At 33.9% G+C, this 20,175-nt stretch overlaps 1 protein-coding gene across 1 annotated transcript; it reads right to left on the bottom strand.

Moving 5' to 3' along the window:
- Nucleotides 1-935: 935 nt before the first annotated feature.
- On the bottom strand, nucleotides 936-19,250 carry LOC123834646 (phospholipid scramblase family member 5). Its single transcript, XM_064575876.1, has 7 exons — nucleotides 19,238-19,250; nucleotides 13,885-14,048; nucleotides 9,202-9,244; nucleotides 7,737-7,957; nucleotides 5,380-5,541; nucleotides 3,199-3,360; nucleotides 936-974 (listed from the first exon to the last, which is right to left on the bottom strand). The coding sequence occupies exons 1-7, from the start codon at nucleotides 19,248-19,250 to the stop codon at nucleotides 936-938; spliced, it is 804 nt and encodes a 267-aa protein (XP_064431946.1).
- Between the last annotated feature and the right edge of the window lie 925 nt (nucleotides 19,251-20,175).

The raw sequence follows: 20,175 nt of genomic DNA, 5'->3' as shown, positions 1-20,175 counted from the left end.
TATCTAGAGGACTCTGAAAACTTTAAAGTAGAAGGCATTAATTAATTGAGTTGACTGTATGCCCTGACTTCTGCATTTGCCTCATGTGTTGTTTGTTTTTGTTTGCTTATTTTTAAGTCCTAGAATCGTGAATTTTTCAGAGCCCTACATCCCTTTCTTGACTGAACTCACTGTAAATAGGTAAAGTTCCTGCTCTATATCACTGCTTTTACTAACTGAGAAGTCTATTTATATGCTTATTTAAATCTCTGGTGTGCATATGTGTTTATGGCATGCTTTGGTTTGTAAATATTAGCTTCCTTATGGAAATATTAGTTCCTTACCACTAGAACAAATTGATTTCCTCTATCTTCCACCTCATCTCTAAGCATATTATTTATCCAACTTTCAGCTTTTCTGATATAAAGTAAAAATGTCTCACTACAATAAGATTAATAAACAAAGTCAAAAGACTGCTTATGAAAAAATATTTTAGAAATCCAGTCCTTTTGATTAGTAACCAGCCTTAGTACCAGAAAAAACTTCAAAGTGCTCTCTAAACATTGGATTTTCATCAGTGATGCTGCAAGCCTTAGTTCTCATCTTTCATGCTTACCCATGCAATAACTTCAAAAGGATTAAAAAGAAAGAATGGCAATCTCTCAAAGCAACTCTGTGCTCGGGCCAGTAATCTTGTCTTTAGCTATCATGCATTTACAACCAAATAATTGCTTCATTACATTATGCTTTAATAAATATAATAATTAACATTTGTTACCAAAAAAGCAAATATGCAAACCACTTAAAAATGAAATCCAGGGCCCACGGGATTTCTAGGAGAAAATGAAAAAGAGCGTCAAATATAGATATCTTCAAAGGGAAAGAGATCATTTAAAGTTTTCTTTACTTACTGAAATATATTCTTGCATATTTTATTGTTTTTGTCATCTTGCTTGTCATAATCCAGCCAGTGAATGTTCAAAGAACATAAAATCCTACAAATAAATAAAGTGAATATGAGTGCATTTACAAAAAGGCAACAACTAAGATCAGGAGTCTCACATGTAAGCTCTGATTATATCATGCAATTATGTTTCCCAGTGGTGTTCCAGCAACATGCGATTTATCAGTAGGAGGAAAATCAAAAAATTTTAAGCTTGGCGACACTTACTAGTTTTCAGAATACAAGTTACTTGGAAATCTTATCCGAATCAGCAGGGTATCATCAGTCAAAATCCTGGGTGATCAAGACAGTGCAGACTTGGTTTGCAGGGTATTGTGTTGGTGCAGGAAGTTGCAATAGACACTGACTTTTGAACAAGTATTACATACATCATCATGGACTATGTGGTTAGTGACTAGGTATTCATCTCAGGAAGTACTGAAAACTATACCAGAGGGAACTTGAGAAGGGGTAGTTAGAGCTGTGGGTTGTGGAGTGGAGGCATCGAACCAGAGGAGACCAAACATTAGGTAGTACTTGTGAATTTTGCTGTTTGGATCAGTGAGTATTCTCATACCAGCAGCTTTCTGAAGGTCTCTCTCTCAGCACAAGGTAACAAAATGGAGACAGCATTTAAAAATAAAAACATAATTCTTCCTATCAAATTATATGTAGAAGTAAGTGATTTATCTTGGCAATACATGTGAGAAATTGTTTTAAAATCTATATTGCGCCCCCCCCCCAAAAAAAAAAGGAAAAAAAGAAATGGATGGGAGCATTAGATATTCTCAGTGAGAATACTTCTCCCTGAGACAATGGAGTTAAAAAGTTATCTTTTCGATGACTGGGGTGTTATCTGGATCAGAGCTTCTCCAATTTATAGTGCATAGCAAATTGTCGACAGTACATTTTTACTGTCAGCCTGTTATGTAATATAAGTGGGTATGGCAGATTAAAGATTATCTGTTTTTTAATATAAACATTAAGTACAGAGCTTAATCAGAAAGGCTAAATTGAGGTTTTGGGAAAAGAGCTGTGTGTGTGTGTGTGTGTCTGTGTGTCTGTGTGTGTGCATGCTTGGAGGGATTGGTGTTGAAGTGCTGAATGATTAAAGATGGGAAAGGTGAGCAGGAAGTGGCAAAGTAAAAGCCCTGTCAAGTGGATAGAGGATAATATGGAGAATAAGGAATGGAAGAAATATTAGGTCATAGGCAAGATTGACTGGAATTGGTTAGATTTATAAATGCAAATGGGAATTGAAGGTAAGTGACTACCTGGTAAGTATAAAAACCTAGCAATCCAAATACACAAATTCTACCTCCTACCAATGATAGGGAACCAATGAGTTAAAATTCCTGGAAAAATATATATTCTATATCAAACCCTAAATATCTTTCAGTAATGCCATTAGGGAATTATTTTTAGTTAATCTACTTCCCAAGTGTCTTTAGAAAAAAATGAGTAGATAGAGCCATTTTCCCCCACAGCAGCACACATTAATATAACCATAAGATTTAAGATCCTAAATGAAGAACAACAAAATATAAGAGGAAGAATACAGGTTTATTTGAAAATTCCATGACTTTTTGTCAGAGCATTGATAATGGTAAGCAATGAGGGAGATATTAGAGGAAAAATCAGGAACAGGAGATGGCCAAGCATTTGGCACAGGTGTTACTTGAATTCTGTTCTCCTATCACCAATATCCACACCAAGAAGAAAATATTTTAATGGGTTATAAGTTGTTAAAAAAAAAAAAAAGGACAAAGACATAGTATCTTTGTAATAATGGAAACTGATACATATTAACTCATCCCTGTGAATCCATGTACTCACGTTCATATTGGAAGGGCAAGACAACTGTACTTTTCACATTCTGAATGTCACTTAATTCATTGTTAAACAATGAAACAGTCCTGAACTTTACCCAGGATAAATAATGTGATATTTACATATTTTCCAGTGAAAGCGAAAATGAGCCAAAAATCTAAATTGAAATTGAAAGAGAAGGGTAACTAAGCCTTTGAAGAAATAATGAGTAGGATTTGACAGGGCAGCAATTCCTGAGGAAGAGGGTATGAAGGCCAGTGGAGAAGGGCTGCCTATTAGAAATGCAGATTCCTAAATTCTGACTTCTGAAGAGTTGGTCCCAAACTAGCCTTCTATGCAGAAACCTCCTTGAGGTAAACATGATGCTGTGCAAAATGAGATTGGCTCCATAGTAATTAACAAGAAAAGGGAAATAAATCACTCATACTCTTTAAGACCATACTTACAAAGAGAAAACAAGCACCGATCATCGCTGCTTTGACCGTCACATCTAGATCTGCGGGAACATGAATTCCGAAGTTGTCAGCATTGGTAAAGACATCATTTACAAATCCTGACCAGTACTTCGAAATCTTCCCAATTGTAAGCTTTTCATTAATGGTCTTCACCTTTGAAAAGAAAATAAGAGATGTTAAATCTAAACGTGAAACAAATGGTGTTAAGTATCTTAGTATGTTTGCTTCGAGAGATTTGAATTATTTTATTCATCATCTGTGACAATTCCATGTCATTCATTCCTTTATATAAGCATAAGTTTGTAGATTTAACTTTATAGTTCACTCTTGAGGAATTTTGCTTTTCTGACAGTTGTCTAATTTATCCTAATTCCTTTTTTTTTTTTTTTGCTTTTTGTAAGCAGATTGAGAATATAATACCAATAAATAATTAAGGTCAGGCTACCACAAGATGGCAGCAGGTACATAGTCTCAATTACATGATCTAACATTGAAGGTAATTCTATTACCTGAGGTCCAGATTTCAAACCTGAATTCTTCAATTAAAAAAAAAAAAAGGAAAGAAAAAGAAAATATTTTTGATAAAGATTTTAGATAAGATTTTCTAGAAGAAATTTTCCAGATATAATTTGTAAACTTTTAAATTTTTATTGCTAAGATTTTATAATTACTAACATAAATATTATCAGCCATTGCTTAATCTCATTTTCATATTATACTATATATTTACTAGGTAATTCCTTTATAACTAACTCGAAGTCCTATTTTTCACTAAAAAAAATTCTCAGGGCAAATATATTACACAGGAAATGCAAACTAATTTTACATCAAAAATCTATAGTCCAAATCTATAGTCCTCAGCTAGAAGGAGTCTACAATTAAACTTTATCAACTATTTTGCTTGCCCTGTTTCTCATTCAAAGGCTGAAAGTGATTCAATATAAACTTTCACTTTCTGTATGGCAGGAGAAGATAGAAAATAGAGAAAGTTACTTAGGACATCCATTACTACAAATACTAAAACTTTTTCTTCTTTTTTTTTTTTAAGATTTTATTTATTCATGAGAGAGAGAGAGGGTGAGAGCGAGGGAGAGCATGAGCATGGGGTGGGGCAGAGGGAGAGAGAGAAGCAGATTCCCCACTGAGCAGCGAGCCTGGCATGGGCTCAGGCTCAATGTGGGGCTTGATCCCAGGACCCTGAGATCAGGGCCTGAGCAGAAGGCAGATGCTCAACTGACTGAGTCACCCATGTGTCCCGGTACTAAAATTTTCAAGTCTTAATCATAAGGCATATTTTTATCCTTTAGTTTTTTTGTTTTTTGTTTTTTAATTTAAGAGAGAGAGAGTGGGGGGAGGGGCAAAGGGAAAGGGAGAGGGACAAGCAGACTCCCCACTGAATGAGGAGACTATCCTTTAGTCTTAGGAAAGTCATGCCAAGTCCTTTTAGAGTGGACTGGAGTTAGAACAGCTCACATCGCAAAATTTACATCATATTCTGGGTGAACAGTGTTCCCTGAAGTCCCTCAAACTGAATGTCCTAGGTGGGATATACATGAATGTATAAAGAATGAAGGAAAGAATAACAAGTATACACTTTAAATTCGATCTGCTTTGCCTAAAATGTATTTCTAGGAAAGGCAGTTAAGATAGTTCATATTCTTACAACTGAATTTGCAACTTTCTATTGTTTTTTAACATTGAATTTACACAAATATGTTTAGTTAAGTGTAGATTATTTTACAAAATGAAGTTAGCAGGTGTTCTGGTCATAGGTTTTAAATTAGTGATATTTTAATGGAATGTGGTTTTTAATGGAATGTGCTTTTTAGATGAGATCTGAACTGGGATATGTAACCATCAGAGCTACAGGAAATAAGATATAATTTAGGGTGATTCTAAACTGTATGTATTTGCTTTGTACCATGGGTGCTGTAATTCCACATAAATCAAAAAAGTTTTAGCATGTTTTTTAAAAAAAATCTTGAGCTTAGTATCACTGAAATTATGAGTTATTATTGGCATGTACAATATGGGCTTATTACATTATTTCACAAGTATATTATCTTCTAAATTTATTTCAGAGATATTTCAGGATTTGAATATCTTAAAATTGAATTATGTTGCAAAAAATCAGGACCTAAGTGAAAACTTCCTTTATTCTGTCATCCATACCTCAAAATCCACATCACCAAAACAGCCACATGTTGCACAAGGACCATCAACTTTCAAAATATCTTCTTTGTTTGCATTTTGGATTGTGAATTTAGGCAGAAAGGGGTCCCACTTCTGTGCAACATAACCAACTATAGTACCAGGAGGGGCTTGGATTTCTAACTGTAAGAAGAGACAATAATAAAATAAGATTTTTTCCAAGGTTATTGTATTTTTATTTTACAACAATGTCAATTTACTTCTAAACAGTAACTTTTATGAAATTATTTTTGTATTCTACAAGATATTCTAAATATCTGCTACAAAAAAACACAGCAGTGGATTTTTTTTTCCCATTATTTTATAGAAACAAAGAAATTCACTGTATAGATATGCTTGGCATTATAAACTAAAGGTCCATGTCTTTAATCATACTTCCCTGAAGACAACCTATCCCAGAATTGTCTTCTGACCATGGGACGCTGGCTTCTTTGCCATTTTTGTCCCGAGTATGGCAGTTGGTCAAGCACTAAAGCTGTTTCCCATGAGGTATTTCCAATCTACTCCCTCTCCTGTGTTGCCACAACACACATCTATTTTTATCCCTCACTTACCAATTATTAGCTATTCGTGATTGTTTTCCCTTCAGGCTGTCAACTTCTAGCTTCTCTGTGTTCAATTAAAAACAAATGCTTCTTGTGAAGGTACCATTTTACATACCAATTTGATTTCTGTTTAACTTCTTCCAAAGCATTATAGACTAGCAATTGCATTTTCAGGCTTTACTTTAGTATTTTCCCCATTACCTTCATTTCCTTAATTTCTGTATTTTTCATCATACTGTATCTCAAGGTATTTATGTAGTCAAATCAAATGTGTTGTGAAATAAACTAGAGGTGGGTAAAAATGAAAATTGTTTGCTTTTAAATCAAACCAACTCCTTATAATCTGTTTACCTTTTGTCTTTTTTTAATTTATTAAGTTCATAGTCTTATGTGTATGTCTGTAGTGTTCTTGGATCAACAGAGTTGGTTTCACTGAGAGTGCTTGGAATTATGTAGATCTGACTGGTCAAATCACTAAGTTGTACAGCTGAAAGTAATGTAACTTTGTGTGTCAACTATACTTAAATTAAAAAAAACACTAAAAAGAAAGAATTATATAGATTTGTCCTGGGATCACTCTTAAAATAACTGGTTTGATTTTGACCACATTTTGAAAAATTGTTAATGGGTATCAAGATACATCTTACCTTTCATTTATGTGACATTGGGCTACTATGAAATAAAACATCAATTATCAGAAACTTTCAAATAGATATATTATACTGACTATACCATCTTAGAGCATATTAGATCTTAAATATCCTCAGTAGGAGGATGAAGATTCTTGGACTCCATGTATGAGGACCTGCTCCATTTTATCACTTAGCCAGGCAACTGCCTATAGCTGGAGAATTAGCTTCAATATATATTGCTAGAAACTTCCTCAGTTAACCCCCATCCATACTAATATTTCTCATCATGCCAAGTAGAGTACTTAAACATAGGTCCTCAATAGAGAAACCATTTTTTTTCTTTTTTTGAGAAACTGGGGTTTGAATAAGAACAGTAGATCAAGCCCCATTCATGATATTTTGTGGATATGTAAATTACCTCCAATCCCTAAAGCCCCAGTTTTCTCAATTGCTAAATGTGGAAAGTAAAACCCATTCTCTCTAGCTCATACAGATGTTATGATATCAAAGATGTTAAAGTAAGTAAACGTTCCGTATCGACTTAACGGCATTATGTCAATGAAAGTTATTATTGTAGATCTATTAGATAATGATGAAAATCTATTATATATTAAAATAATTAAATGACTCCCTTCAGAACAATAACGTAGTCTTTGTCACAGTTTGAAGTTTGTCATAAATGGATGAATGGGATGTGAGATTCTGTACTAAAAATAATACCTAACCAAGAGAACACCTTGAAAGAGTTTAGTATTACTCAGCACTTTCTGAACTTTGCTACAGTTAGAGAATGCAAAGGGTAGATTTGCTTAATGGTGGATCTCATAGATATTACAATTATGTGCCTAATACAGAGATTCAAGAGGATGTGTCCTATTCACATGACACATTAGCTGTCTTTACCCATTCACGGAAGCCACTATAGTTTTTTGTTGGAGAGAAAAAAAAAATAAAAACAACAAGCTAGTGAATCACCAAGTCCTTAAGCTATTCTGATCCTAAAGGAGCAAGAAGCATACTACTAATTCAAACAATCGAAACGTGAATTGCCTTATGGCTCCAGATGAATGCCATTTATTAAATAATTGCTAATCTTTTCAAACATAGAAAAATAAAAGTACACACACAGCCAATGACTAACCTCTTGAAGGTAGCAAGGGAACCAGCAGCTGTTACACCTCAGAGGCCTGTTGACTGTAATCACCTCCCGACCTGAGTTATCTGTGATCTTCAGAGTGCAAGATCGCAGCGTGGAACAGAAGGTACGATTGAAGCAGATGCTTTCTTCCACTGCAAAGTAAACTCTTTGCCCCAAGCTGTTTTTAATCTCATATTTGTTGGAGGTCTCAGTGCCAAGGATCACTAAGGGAGGAAAAAAAAATTCATCAAAACAGTACTATTGCCTAGTATCAAATCTTTAAATAAGTAAAAGGGGTAGTATTATTAAAAGGAAACAGAATCACTGACTAATTATTAAGTATATGGTATCTTCTTCACCCAAATCTACTTCCATGCTCTAAAATTTGAGGACTTAGCTATGGAAATCAAAGTACTGAGAACAAAGCTGTGCAATGACTAAATTTTGATTTCAGATATATGACCTACTTGGAACATGTAGTTCCACTTTTCAACTGAAGAAACAAATCTGTAAAGAATCGAATCCTCAAATAATCCTTCTATCATTGCTGTGGAATTTATTGGAACAACTCACAGCATAGTAATGATTTTGTTTAAGATCTATTTAACAGTATATCTACAGCTGCATGCTATTCTGCTGTTTATTACAATTTTGACATATTTTAGATATAATATAGAATATTACGGACAAAAAATACCCAAGTAATTTGAATTCAGTTAATCATTGTTGTAAATCTGTGTATTGTTAAATAACAAGCCATTTGATGAATCACCAATTCAATGATAAAACAACAAATTTTGTTCGATGGGTTTCTATTATTTATTTATTTTTGGTTTTGTTTCAAGTTTTTATTTAAATTCCAGTGAGTTAACATGCAGTGTAATATTAGTTTCAGGAGTAGAATGGGTTTTGTTATTTAGTTTCAACCTTGATTTCCATTTCTGAAATTAGTAAGGAAATAAATTATTAACAAGCATTGAAATGATCAAACATCTTTTATTAGTTTAAGATAAAAATAATGTTAGATTCCTGATAACAATATTACCAAAGATTTGGAAAGTTTTATGCTTTTAGGTTTATCTATATCAGGCTAACAATTTACTTTGAGTGTTTATTTTAAAAAGGAGACCTACTGATCTTTTTTATTTAATTTTTTCCTCAACATTTAACTTTATTATGAGATATTTAAATATAACAAAATTTCTGAAGCCTAAAATATTTTTTTTTAAAGATTTTATTTATTTACTTGAGAGAGAGAATGAGACAGAGAGAGAGCACGAGATGGGGGAGGGTCAGAGGGAGAAGCAGTCTCCCCGCCGAGCAGGGAGCCCGATGTGGGACTCGATCCCGGGACTCCAGGATCATGACCTGAGCCGAAGGCAGTTGCTTAACCAACTGAGCCACCCAGGTGCCCCACGCCTAAAATATTTTTAACAGTTTTAATAAATATAGAATATAGTACACTTACTTCCAAGAAGCTCCACCTGCTGGTGTATAATTATCAGGTCTAACTGTTAAAGAATGACATAAAGGAAATAAAAGCATTACATCACACTTTGAAAACCTTTGGAGATATTACTATTAACCTGTTTAACACATTAAATTTGGTAATTTTCATGTTCTCTACCAGGAAATGGTTGAAAACAGCTCACATTTTATAATGAAAAAGATGATATCTTTTGTATTCAAGTAAAAATAAAAAAAACAAATACAAGAACCCTGAGAATTCCAAGCCAGAATTGCCCAGAATAAGATTAGGAACTGTGGTTAACACTGTGTTCTTTCTGTGACAAAGGGATAAAAGAGTAACTCGTGGAAACAATACCTGAAGATTTTTAAAGAGTCTCTGAATAATAATGCCTAAAAGTTTTTTAAACTCATTTTTTTAAGCAATGATCTGAATGCCTGGCCTCCCCTCTCCACCCTGCCTAACTTCTCTTTCACTCTCAACTCATTCCTCACAGAAATAAAGTGTCTTTGTTAAAGCGGAGAGAGGTCATTCTGTAAATTGTTCTCACTCATACTCTCCTCTGGACTAGAAAAACAACAACAACAACAACAACAACAACAATCAGAAATCCTACTGGTGCCAACGAAATACCCATTTAAGCAGAATAAGTTTTGCCATTAACAGCTAACATAATAAAATTTGCTTTATGTAATTAAAAATGAAGTTAGTTTACAGAGATAAAGTACTCATAGATAGTTGAGAAATGACTATATTAAAAAGTATACAATGCAAATGTTTAAAGGAAATATTAAAATATGTTCTTTGAATGAATTTTATTTTTCACTAAGGTAAATTCATGAACCCTGAAGACCATTGTCTTTTCCAACACTTCATTTTCTCTTTTGCCTCTAAATTTCTTCACTTCATTCTCCCTTCACTTTAATAAACTCACTGGTGACTATTAAACTGAAATAGTCATTAGTAATATTTGGTATTGATTGGGCCTTACAAACCCGGAAAATTTGAAGTTACATTATTTCCTGCATTCTCCTTGTATATCCTGAGGTGCAGGTAAAACTAATGCCAACTAATGTCACATCCTCTATTTAAATCTTATTATTGGTAAAAGAGTTCATGTAGCCTCTTTTTTTAAGGTCCACAAAAAATATTTTCCATACATTTATGATTTGAGAGATTCTAAAACCTATTTTAGCAATTTTTTGGTATAGCAATTATTTGGCAATTTTTAAACACTAGAAACAGTCTTTTGTAGATTTTGTATATTTTGTATATTTTCCTGTTTATTGAAAAATGTACTATTGTTAGTTCTGTTCTCTTTTGAGGAAAATGGAGGGTTGGGAGAAGAGAAAAGTCACAAAGGACATCCATGATTATTTAGCGGTGGGTCCATTAGCAGTGGGTCCATTAGAGGTCCAACTTAGAGAGGGAGAAGAACTGTGGGGGCAAGACTAAAGTTTGAGTCTAGGAACTTTAATGTTAGTGCCATGGATCAAATCTTCGTCTTGAAACTTAAGAGACTATCAACTGAGATCCACTCCACATTGCAAAGGGAAGTCGTACCCCTCTGCTCTCTAATAATTAGAAGTTGTTTATTTAGTGGCCACCACGAGGTAGTCACTGTGGTAGATATTTTGACATAGCGTTTGATTTAATCCTCACAAAAACTCAGAGAGGTAGACATCATTACATTTTACCCGTGAAGAAACAACCCCAGAGGGAATGAGTAGTTGGCCTGGGATCGCAGAGTTTGTAAATGGCTGGGCTGGGATTTAAAGCCAGATCTTTCTGCTTGCCACCAATTCTGACATGCTTTCTACTCCGTTGTTGTATTGGCATCACTAAACTAATCTTAGGAACTGGGATAAACAATTCTTAATCGATACTGTGGAACTTCTGAGTACCTTTTCTTCCTAATTTCTCTAACCTTTTATACACCCCAAACTCTGTGATAGTATTTGATTTGATCTGTCTCTGTGGGAAACCCCCTTGGATTTGAGGGTCTTGTTTTGATCTTGCAGTTTCCTTTAAGTAGTCCTGGGCCACTTATAAACTATGGTCCAAATAAGCCCTTTCCACCCTTTGCTATTAAATGATGGGCTAGGAATTGTTGGAAACTTTAGACAGATTGAATCATATATTCAGGTATCAGGGCAAGTGAAGCACTGAAGTATGAAAGCCGTAGAGTGGAAATCTAATGACAGCCTTGGATATATAGCTTAAGAATAAATTCTCATATATAATTTATTAGGTTTACAGGTATCACTGATTCCATTTAATATATGTACTTCAAAATAAATTATACCTATACATGTGTCTTTGTAGACTTTAACTCACTACTCCTACCTCTAGATGACTAAATTATAATAATTGTCCTTTGACACTAATAAGATAAAATGATATTGACTATTATGAACATGTTAATCCAAAGAGAGATCTCTAGTTTATTCTTAGGTTTAGCTCTACATGAATGACTTAAATACACACACACATATACATCCATATATATATATATATATATATATATATCATACACATATACATATATGCACATGTACACAAATATATATGTGCATGTGTATCTATGTATTTATATGTTTATATACATACCTGAAAATTTATTTTCAAATTGTTAATAGAAATAAGATTTTCATTAGTCATTGGATGGACTTGATTAAAGGAGAATAGATGAGTTTTTACTTTGATTTTTTTTATTTATTTTTTTTTTATTCGTGAGAGACAGAGCGAGAGAGAAATGCAGAGGGAGAAGCAGGCTCCCAAGGAGCAGGGAGCCCAATGCGGGACTCGATCCCAGGACCCTGAGATCATGACCTGAGCCGAAGGCAGACGCTTAACCATCTGAGCCACCCAGGCGCCCCTTTACTTTGATTTTTTTAATTTAGAAGGATTTTGTATATTTTGTATATTTTCCTGTTTATTGAAAAATGTACTATTTTCAAATGCTCATGATGTTATTTAATTCTTATGGTTTTTGGATAAAATTTAACACATAAAATTCATTATATATCTATATATCTATATATCTTACAGACTTGTGGTATAAAACATTTAAAATGCTCATTTATCCTGTTGTAAGTACACTGCTTTAAAGCAAGCAAGTGTTCTTTTAGTGTAAGGTGAATAAATTACCTTTCCCTTTGAAGTATACTATTTACCAATTTGTGGCATATTTTTATTTTCTGAAAAAGATTACCAAAGGTATTATGTCTGGAAAATTGACTTCATTTTAGAACTGAAGCCAATGAGTTCATATCTCTATTTATGGAATGTAAAAAATATATATATATATTCATATCAAGCATCTGGCTCCGGGTGTGTCATCATTCATGGATGGAAGAAGAATATGTGATGACCATATGTGATCATCAAACCTCAGCCCTCTGGCACTGGTATATCACTTTTATACTTGGCAAAACCTTGTCTGACAACATTCCCAAACAGCTTGCAGCAGTTAATCAACTCTAGTCAGCTATTACAGCTGATCCTTTCTGCAGATGGAAGATGGTAGGTTAGCTTTTCCAGCTCCTTTACATATCTCCCTGAGCTCTCCCGTCTCTGAAGTACATTTGTCTGCCAGTGGGTTTCTGGAGAAGGCATCTGCAATTATAAACATTTTCCCAGGAACATATGCTGCATACAGCTTAAACCCTATCAGGCATAACAGAAATCTCTTGTACCTTAAGGGAATTAACACAGAGATTTGATTTTGATAAAGGAGATAGACTTTATAGTTTGAAAGAATGCCAAACAAGCTGAAAATAGCAGCAGATGTGCTGACATCTCAATATTAGTGTATTTCCAATCTTTTGCAGGATAAAATACAAAAGCAACAATAATATATATAAATATAATCGTTTTTTATGTGCCACATAATTCAGATGATGGGATTTCTTGATTGATTTATTATAAGGCTTGAATCACTGCTCACCCTCCAATGACTGTATCTAATAATAATATGATCTTTTAGGCAAATCAGCCTGGAGATGCAACAGTATCAAAGACAATGATGTTAACTTGGTAACTTGCTTTCCCTTGGATTTATAGGCACCTTCTGAGATTCAGTTGAAGACACTGAATTCTCAGATCATTACGGGAGTCTCTCCTGAGTATTTAGATCCTTAACAACCTTTCTCTCTTCTATGCACCTGCACACATTACAACTGTGTGTTTATCTGGCTTTAGTACATAGCCTTGCACTTTCTGTCAACATTTTTGCATGCCATTTAGGTTGCAGAATGTTTGGGTGAGAGGGACTAGGTTTTATGCTTTTTATGTCTTGATAATAGCAAGTACTCAATAAATATCCTTTAATTAAATAGCTGTAGGTGACTAGACATGTCAGACAATTCCTTGAGGATAGATTTGCTTATACCTTGAGCAATGAGCAGAAGGAGGATAAATGTGCTAAACAGCTCCATCAAAAATGTTTAGTGTCATCACTCTGCCAAATAAATAAGGAAAATAGACGTGGGAATAAAAGAGAATAAATTTCTTTCCAAATAATAGAGGTAATTTTTTTTTCATAATTTCATGATTTATACTGCTTTTCTCACTTCAATAAGTGATTTGTTGAAGTTCTTCAACCGTGGTTGAAAAGCAAGAAACCAAGTCTGTATTCATTTTAAGGGGTGAAAGTGTGTAGAAATAAAGAGATAAAAACACCTGGCTTAAATATTCTAGACCAGGAGGGAGACTGCCTGGCGGCGGGAGAGTTGGCTGCCACACTTGGTTCCCTGGGTTGGCAAGTGAGACGTGAAAGCTGTGGTCAGGGTCTGGAGCTCCAGGAAGAAAGCCAGGCAAACCTCTACTTCTTTGGTTCTGTGCATCTGCAAGAGAATGAATTTTTAAATGAATATTTAAATTTAGGCCATTTCATTGAGTTTTTCTCATAGTATTTGTTACTTCTGAATTCAGAGGGTCAGCGGTCTCCTGCATCTTCCCTATTCACTGTTGCCATCACTTACCCCCTAAGCCAGAGAAAAAGGAATGCAGAAGACAGGTAATAGTAGTTCTGAGAAAATGTTAGATAATTTGGGCAAAATAAATGATACCAAAAATATATTTTTGAAAGCAAGTTAAACTGTTCAAAGAGCTGAAAAATTATAAACTCCAAAAGAAAAAGAAATGGTAAAAAGAACTAGGATATTCTTTACTCACAAAAGGATAAACTTAGACATCAGTTTTGAATCATAATTATCAGTTTCAAGGCATATTCTCCCTTCCTCAAATATTATGAGGGTACCTTGTAATTTCTGAAAATATTTTGTCTCTTTTTACCAATCCTACTGCTATGGCTAAGTTTAATTCAGAGGTCCTACTGTTTAGGCTCTACCAGACCACCTGGAAGGCTTGTTAAAACACACATTCCTGGGCCCCACTCCAGAGTTTCTGCTTAAGGAGTTGGGTCAGGAGTGAGGCTTGAGAATTTGCATTTCTATTAAGTTCCCAGATGAGCTAATGCTGCTGTTCTGACCACATACTTTGAGAACTAATGGTTTAATTCTACATACTATGAGAATATTCAAGCTAATTTATGAGCTTAAGGGCAGTATAATATCTAATGAAGCTATGATTTCTCAGTATTTTGTATAAAAGCATCCAAACATTTTTGACAGTGTGAATCCTTTTGTAGCTTACTTAATATTACAAAAGATAAAATAATTACAGAATTCTATAATGTTTGGCTTTGATTTTTTTTTTTTTTAGAGAATCACCTGTTTTCTATATTATTGCCAGGTAAAACTGTTACTATTCCAATTATCTGTTAGATTAAAGTGTAGATATTTGCTATTTATCCTGCATTAGTCAAGGAACCCATGTAGTAGTATGCGTAAGACGTAATAATGTGTGGAAAAATCTCATTTTTAAAAAAAATTATAAATTACTGCCTTTCTACTATCATTTTTCCTTTTTCTTTTCACATGATTGCCATTTAGATTTCTCCCTCATTAGATACCATTTTTTTCAAAGCCCATCAGAGTTTTTATTCCTCTTCTTTATTAATCCATAAATTATTAGACTTCTCACATTTGCATTCATTTAGTTTGACAACACTATGCTGTCCTAGATTGAGCGTAGGTATGGATCAAGATTCGTGATAGGAATTTTCAAATATTAGAGGGGCCATTATGAAAACAAGTAATTCCCACTATTCTAAAGACATATGAATGGAAAGGACAAGGAAAATGGTCTACTATAAGGAGACGTTTATAACAGTGGCACAACACAAATTTGAGTAAGTACTCTTATTGTACATATACTAAAGTTGGAGTGACATCTATATAATTCACAGTAGATTAGAATGGTCTCTCAGTCTCTCCCGAATTCATGTAAGTTGTGTGTATGTAGGGGTGTATTTTTCAGAATTTTTAAGTCTCTAAAAAATAAATTTGAAGAAAGGACTGAGTTTCCTTTGGACATAGTAAATTCCCCCCTAGTAAGAAAATTCAAGCATAGCCTGAATGTTAAGAACAAGTTGGTCCCAAATTTTTAGAGCCTAGCCTGAATGAGTTCTTGGAAAGGGATTAAACAAACAAACAAACAAACAAATAAAACAAAACAAACTGGTGAAGGAACATGGGCATCCAAGGAATGGTCCTTTGAACATTGACATAAACTATTTGCAGTAATAATCGGCTCTAAGTTTGTGTATACATGTAGTGTTAATGAGAAACAATTGCCAGGTGATTCATTTGTTTATTTAAACTTCAAGTTGTAGGAATGGATGAAGATAGGTATTAAAGTTTGTATTGGTCTGTGACATTTAGAATTTGGACATGCTTTAGTGTTTGGACCATATGGAAACAAACTTGTCATTTGGCCTCATTAAAACAGAGGTCCATATAGAGGCACTTGGGTGGCTCAGTTGGTTAAGCTGCCGACTTTTCACTTCAGCTTGGGTCATGATCCCAGAGTCATGAATCATATGAAATTATATTAAAAATATAATGTTGGGGCTCTGTGCTCAGCAGGGAGTCTGCTTCAGGATTCTCTCTCTCTCCTTCTGTCACCCCCTCGCTCTCTCTCTCAAATAAATAATTGAATCTTTAAATAAATAAATAAATAAATAAATAAATAAATAAATAAATAAATAGAATAAGATAGAATTCCATACCAAGAATATTATAGCAGTTTGCTTCCCACAGGACCCATCCTGAACTTCTCAGATCTGGGCAGACAAAAAGCATAGGGGCTCAAGTACTCCTCTTGCTCTGGAGAAGGTGGCCTAAATGAAACCTCCATTAGCAAACTGGAGAGGAAGACTGTGTAACATCATGTCGGATTTGGGAGAAGAGCTGATGACCAATACAGCAAGGTCAACTGGGAATAGTAATATGGAACAAACAATCTTTTCTTTAGCTTAGTGCCAAAAGCACTGTTGTCATCGACTTTCAGAGAAAAATAGAGGCAAAATTATGATCTGAGGAAAACCAGTTCATAATGATAAAATTTAGGATAGCAGTTCATCCTGGGTGTGAAGGTATATGACTGTTGACCAAAAAAGGGAACTTTATGAGGTGCCAGAAATGTTCTATTTTGTAATTTTGTTGGTGGTTACACAGGTGCATCCTTGTTTTAAAAAATCATGAACTTAAGTTTGGTGTTCTTTACGCACTTTACTGTATGCATGTTATCCTTCAATTAAAAAAAAACACATATAGGGGTCAATTTCTAATAATAGGTGACAGAAGATAATTAGATTCTCTCTCATCAATTTTATTGTTAGAAAGATTAGCAAATTACTCCAATTCTATCTTGTAAGCTATGTCTGCCGTGACAAAATGTAGATTATTGAGTGTCTTGGAAGTGACACTACATTCTGGACCCAGGTCTTTGGGTCCTGAGACCTCAAAGCAGGTCCATAAGCAGTGATGCCCTGCGGGCCCAGGGCAAATCATGTCAAAAGTCTGAGTAGAGTCTCAGCGGGAAACTCTTGGAATCACCATTGTGACATCACTTGCTTCCTTTTCTGAGATTTCAGTTCATATTGGAGCAGCTTTTAAAGATAGCTTCTGTTCAGTTTAGATCATCCTGGAAACTCCCGTCTTTCTCAAACTTAAAATTTGGGACCAACTTGTTCTTAAATTGTGTTTATTTATACTAAATCAGGGGACTCCAGACCACACAAGTATTTCTTCAGTTCTAATGACATCCAGTATTCAGACTGTCCTTTGGTTTAGTGGTGCTGATTAAACTGCCCACAAAATGTGTGAAATATCCAATTACCCTGTATTCCCTGGGAAAATAATAATTGCCAACACAGTTCATGGGCCAGAGGACTTTCACAATGTTATAAGTATGTCCTGCAACGTATTCGAAGAAAACTGTCTGCAAACATGTTTTAGGTAAATAATGATGATAATCTGACTTGCCCTCTCAAGCCAGATTTCTGATTCAAAAGGAAGGTTCATTTTTCATTTCCTTTGAATAGAGTCTCTAACAGATGTTTTGCCCACTTCATGTGCTAAATAATTTGAGTAGGTTTCAGGAATATTAGTTTTCCACCCGAAGTTTTGCCTCTAAGTTTAGTGGTTGAGTCTTTATCATTATTGAACATCACTGCTTTTTTGGTAGATTAATCATATTTTGATCTTACTATTGCTTTCCAGTCACAAGTTTCTACAAAGACTCAGACCACCAGATAAAGAAGGAACTCCTTTGAATTTCTATCTGGCTTTGAATTTCTATCTACTCTTTTAAAAATGTATAACTAGCTTATAAATATTTCACATACTCTGCAACTCTTTACCTTACAGGCTACGGTTGTTGCTGTAACTCTTATAAAGTGATGAAGTGTTTTGTATTAAGTGTTGGTGTCAGTCTTAAATGAAAGAAAAGACTTGTCAAGATTTCTTTTGTTCGCTTTCAAATATAAAAAATGAGGCACACATATATTAAAATTCATGATTTTGTTGTTTCATGTCTATAATTTACAATTTGCTTGAGCTTTCTCCATGATATTCAGGGACTGGTGTACATTAAATGTTGAATTGTTCTATATTAAATAGCATCCCAAAGTGTGTTTTGATAAAGAAAGCAAATAAGCATACATGCTTCTTTGAATGCTTCATTAATTTAATTTAGGATATTTTAAATTGGTGGACTCTACCATCCTATTTGTAATTAGGTTAAAAGGTTTCTGCCAATTATACTAATCATAATTCTTCATGCTAAAACTTTTTATTATAGGCTAGAGTTTAATGGTTTGTTGTGATAATGGAATGAAACACACTATAATCTCATTTTTAATATAATTTCATAAGTGTTTTTAGTGAGATTGAAATTTATTACTTTCAAAAACAACCATATATCTTGTCTTTTGAGAAGTTATTTGAAGTAAGACAGTACTGATGATATTTATGCAGTTTTAGGAAGTTGAGGGAAAAATTCCCAGCTCCCCCCCCAACAAAGTCCCTAATTAATCTGCTTACTCAAATTAGTTATTTTCTGTTTGCTTTTATACATATAATTTACTATCAAAGGATTTTGGAGGATTTTTGTTTCATAATTCAGTAATATTTACTTCTAGTCCATTAAATTTATTAGAACTTACCAATAACACATATTCAATTCTTTAAAATAAATTGCTGTACCACACATTTTAAACAACAAATAGGAAATTTTAAAAATACTGAACTGTACTTTAACACTTTTTAACTTATGTGTGAAAAGGTTTCTTCAAATCCCTTTAAACTTGGAATATCAACCTGTCCTTGTGTTTGGCATTAAATATTACCCTTTTAAATTCTGCTGTGCAGCCTTTCTTATTAATTCACTATATTTATATTCATGATAACTAAAACATTGTTTATATCTTAACTTTTACATTGAATCAGATAGTGTTTTTTTTTTAATTTAATGGAACATGCTCCTTGAAGTTAAAAAATTCCAGTGTTCAAAAGTGATAAATGACAGGTTTTAAAGTATCAATCTTACTGATTGTAAAATCCCCACAACTGAGTATTTTTAGTCATAAATAAAGAAAAATTTGTTAGCTAGCTATATTTACTCTTACCTTTAGAGGCCATGAAGATGTCTGAGTCACTTCTTCAAAGGCAGCCAGGTTAAAAGAAAAAGCTTTTCTTGTTGCAGCAAGGAGAAAAAACACAGCATGCATAAAACTTCAGAAGGTGTCTGTCTACTTCATGTCAGCTTACAAATAACAGAGGAAGGGAGTGCCTTACTGTTTCCAGAGTGATGTATTTTATCACTTTGGACAACAGGGGGAGACGAAGCTATCACCAAAGGTAAATGCTGCTCAAACCATCCTATCTGAAGGAACAATTTAAAAATAATAAAAACAGGAAAAGAAAATACGCAATACTCATTTTAAGAGTCTGTTTGCAGGTAGTTACTGTTTTTTTTTTAATTTCTTGGAATATATACCCTTGCATTCACTATTACATCAGAAATTCTCTATTTTTCTAGTTTCTAGAAATCTTCTGTGCCAGAGTCTATGATACATTATTCTATCCTGTGTAAGTTTCTGACAGTTCTAAATACAGTATTTTAAATTTTGAAGATGTTTGAACTTCAATATTATTTTTCTCTCAGGATTTCTTCATGTTCTTTCCCCCAAAAGCAAAGAAGCAAGAGGAGAATTATTCCTTATTATTTATGTAATAAATAAATCTGTATTTTCATTTTTTAATTGAATTTGATGAATCTGAGGCATTTGAAAATATAAACCTTCAATAACCTCACAAAGTTAATGGAAACATACAGGAGATACTTATCTACATTGTATACTGAGGGGGAAGAGAAAACATGGTCCCCTTGACTGGACAGCTCATCTTTCTAAACGCAGGTGACCAGGTGACCTTGGAAATTTTGCTCCCCAAGTCAATTGCCCTGGATGGCATGATTTGTAAAGGTTGAACTTGCAAGATATACTGAATTTTAAGCAACACTGTCTACTTCTAAAAATAGTTAAGTGGCCTGATAAGCCATAGG

The sequence above is a fragment of the Mirounga angustirostris genome, unplaced genomic scaffold (genome assembly GCF_029215605.1).
Source record: "Mirounga angustirostris isolate CCGP_5_RB_7025 unplaced genomic scaffold, mMirAng1.0.hap1 SCAF_1, whole genome shotgun sequence".
Taxonomy (NCBI): Eukaryota; Metazoa; Chordata; class Mammalia; order Carnivora; family Phocidae; genus Mirounga; species Mirounga angustirostris.
The sequence above is the reverse complement of the archived record's forward strand: the minus strand, read 5'-3'. Positions and strand labels throughout refer to the sequence as shown.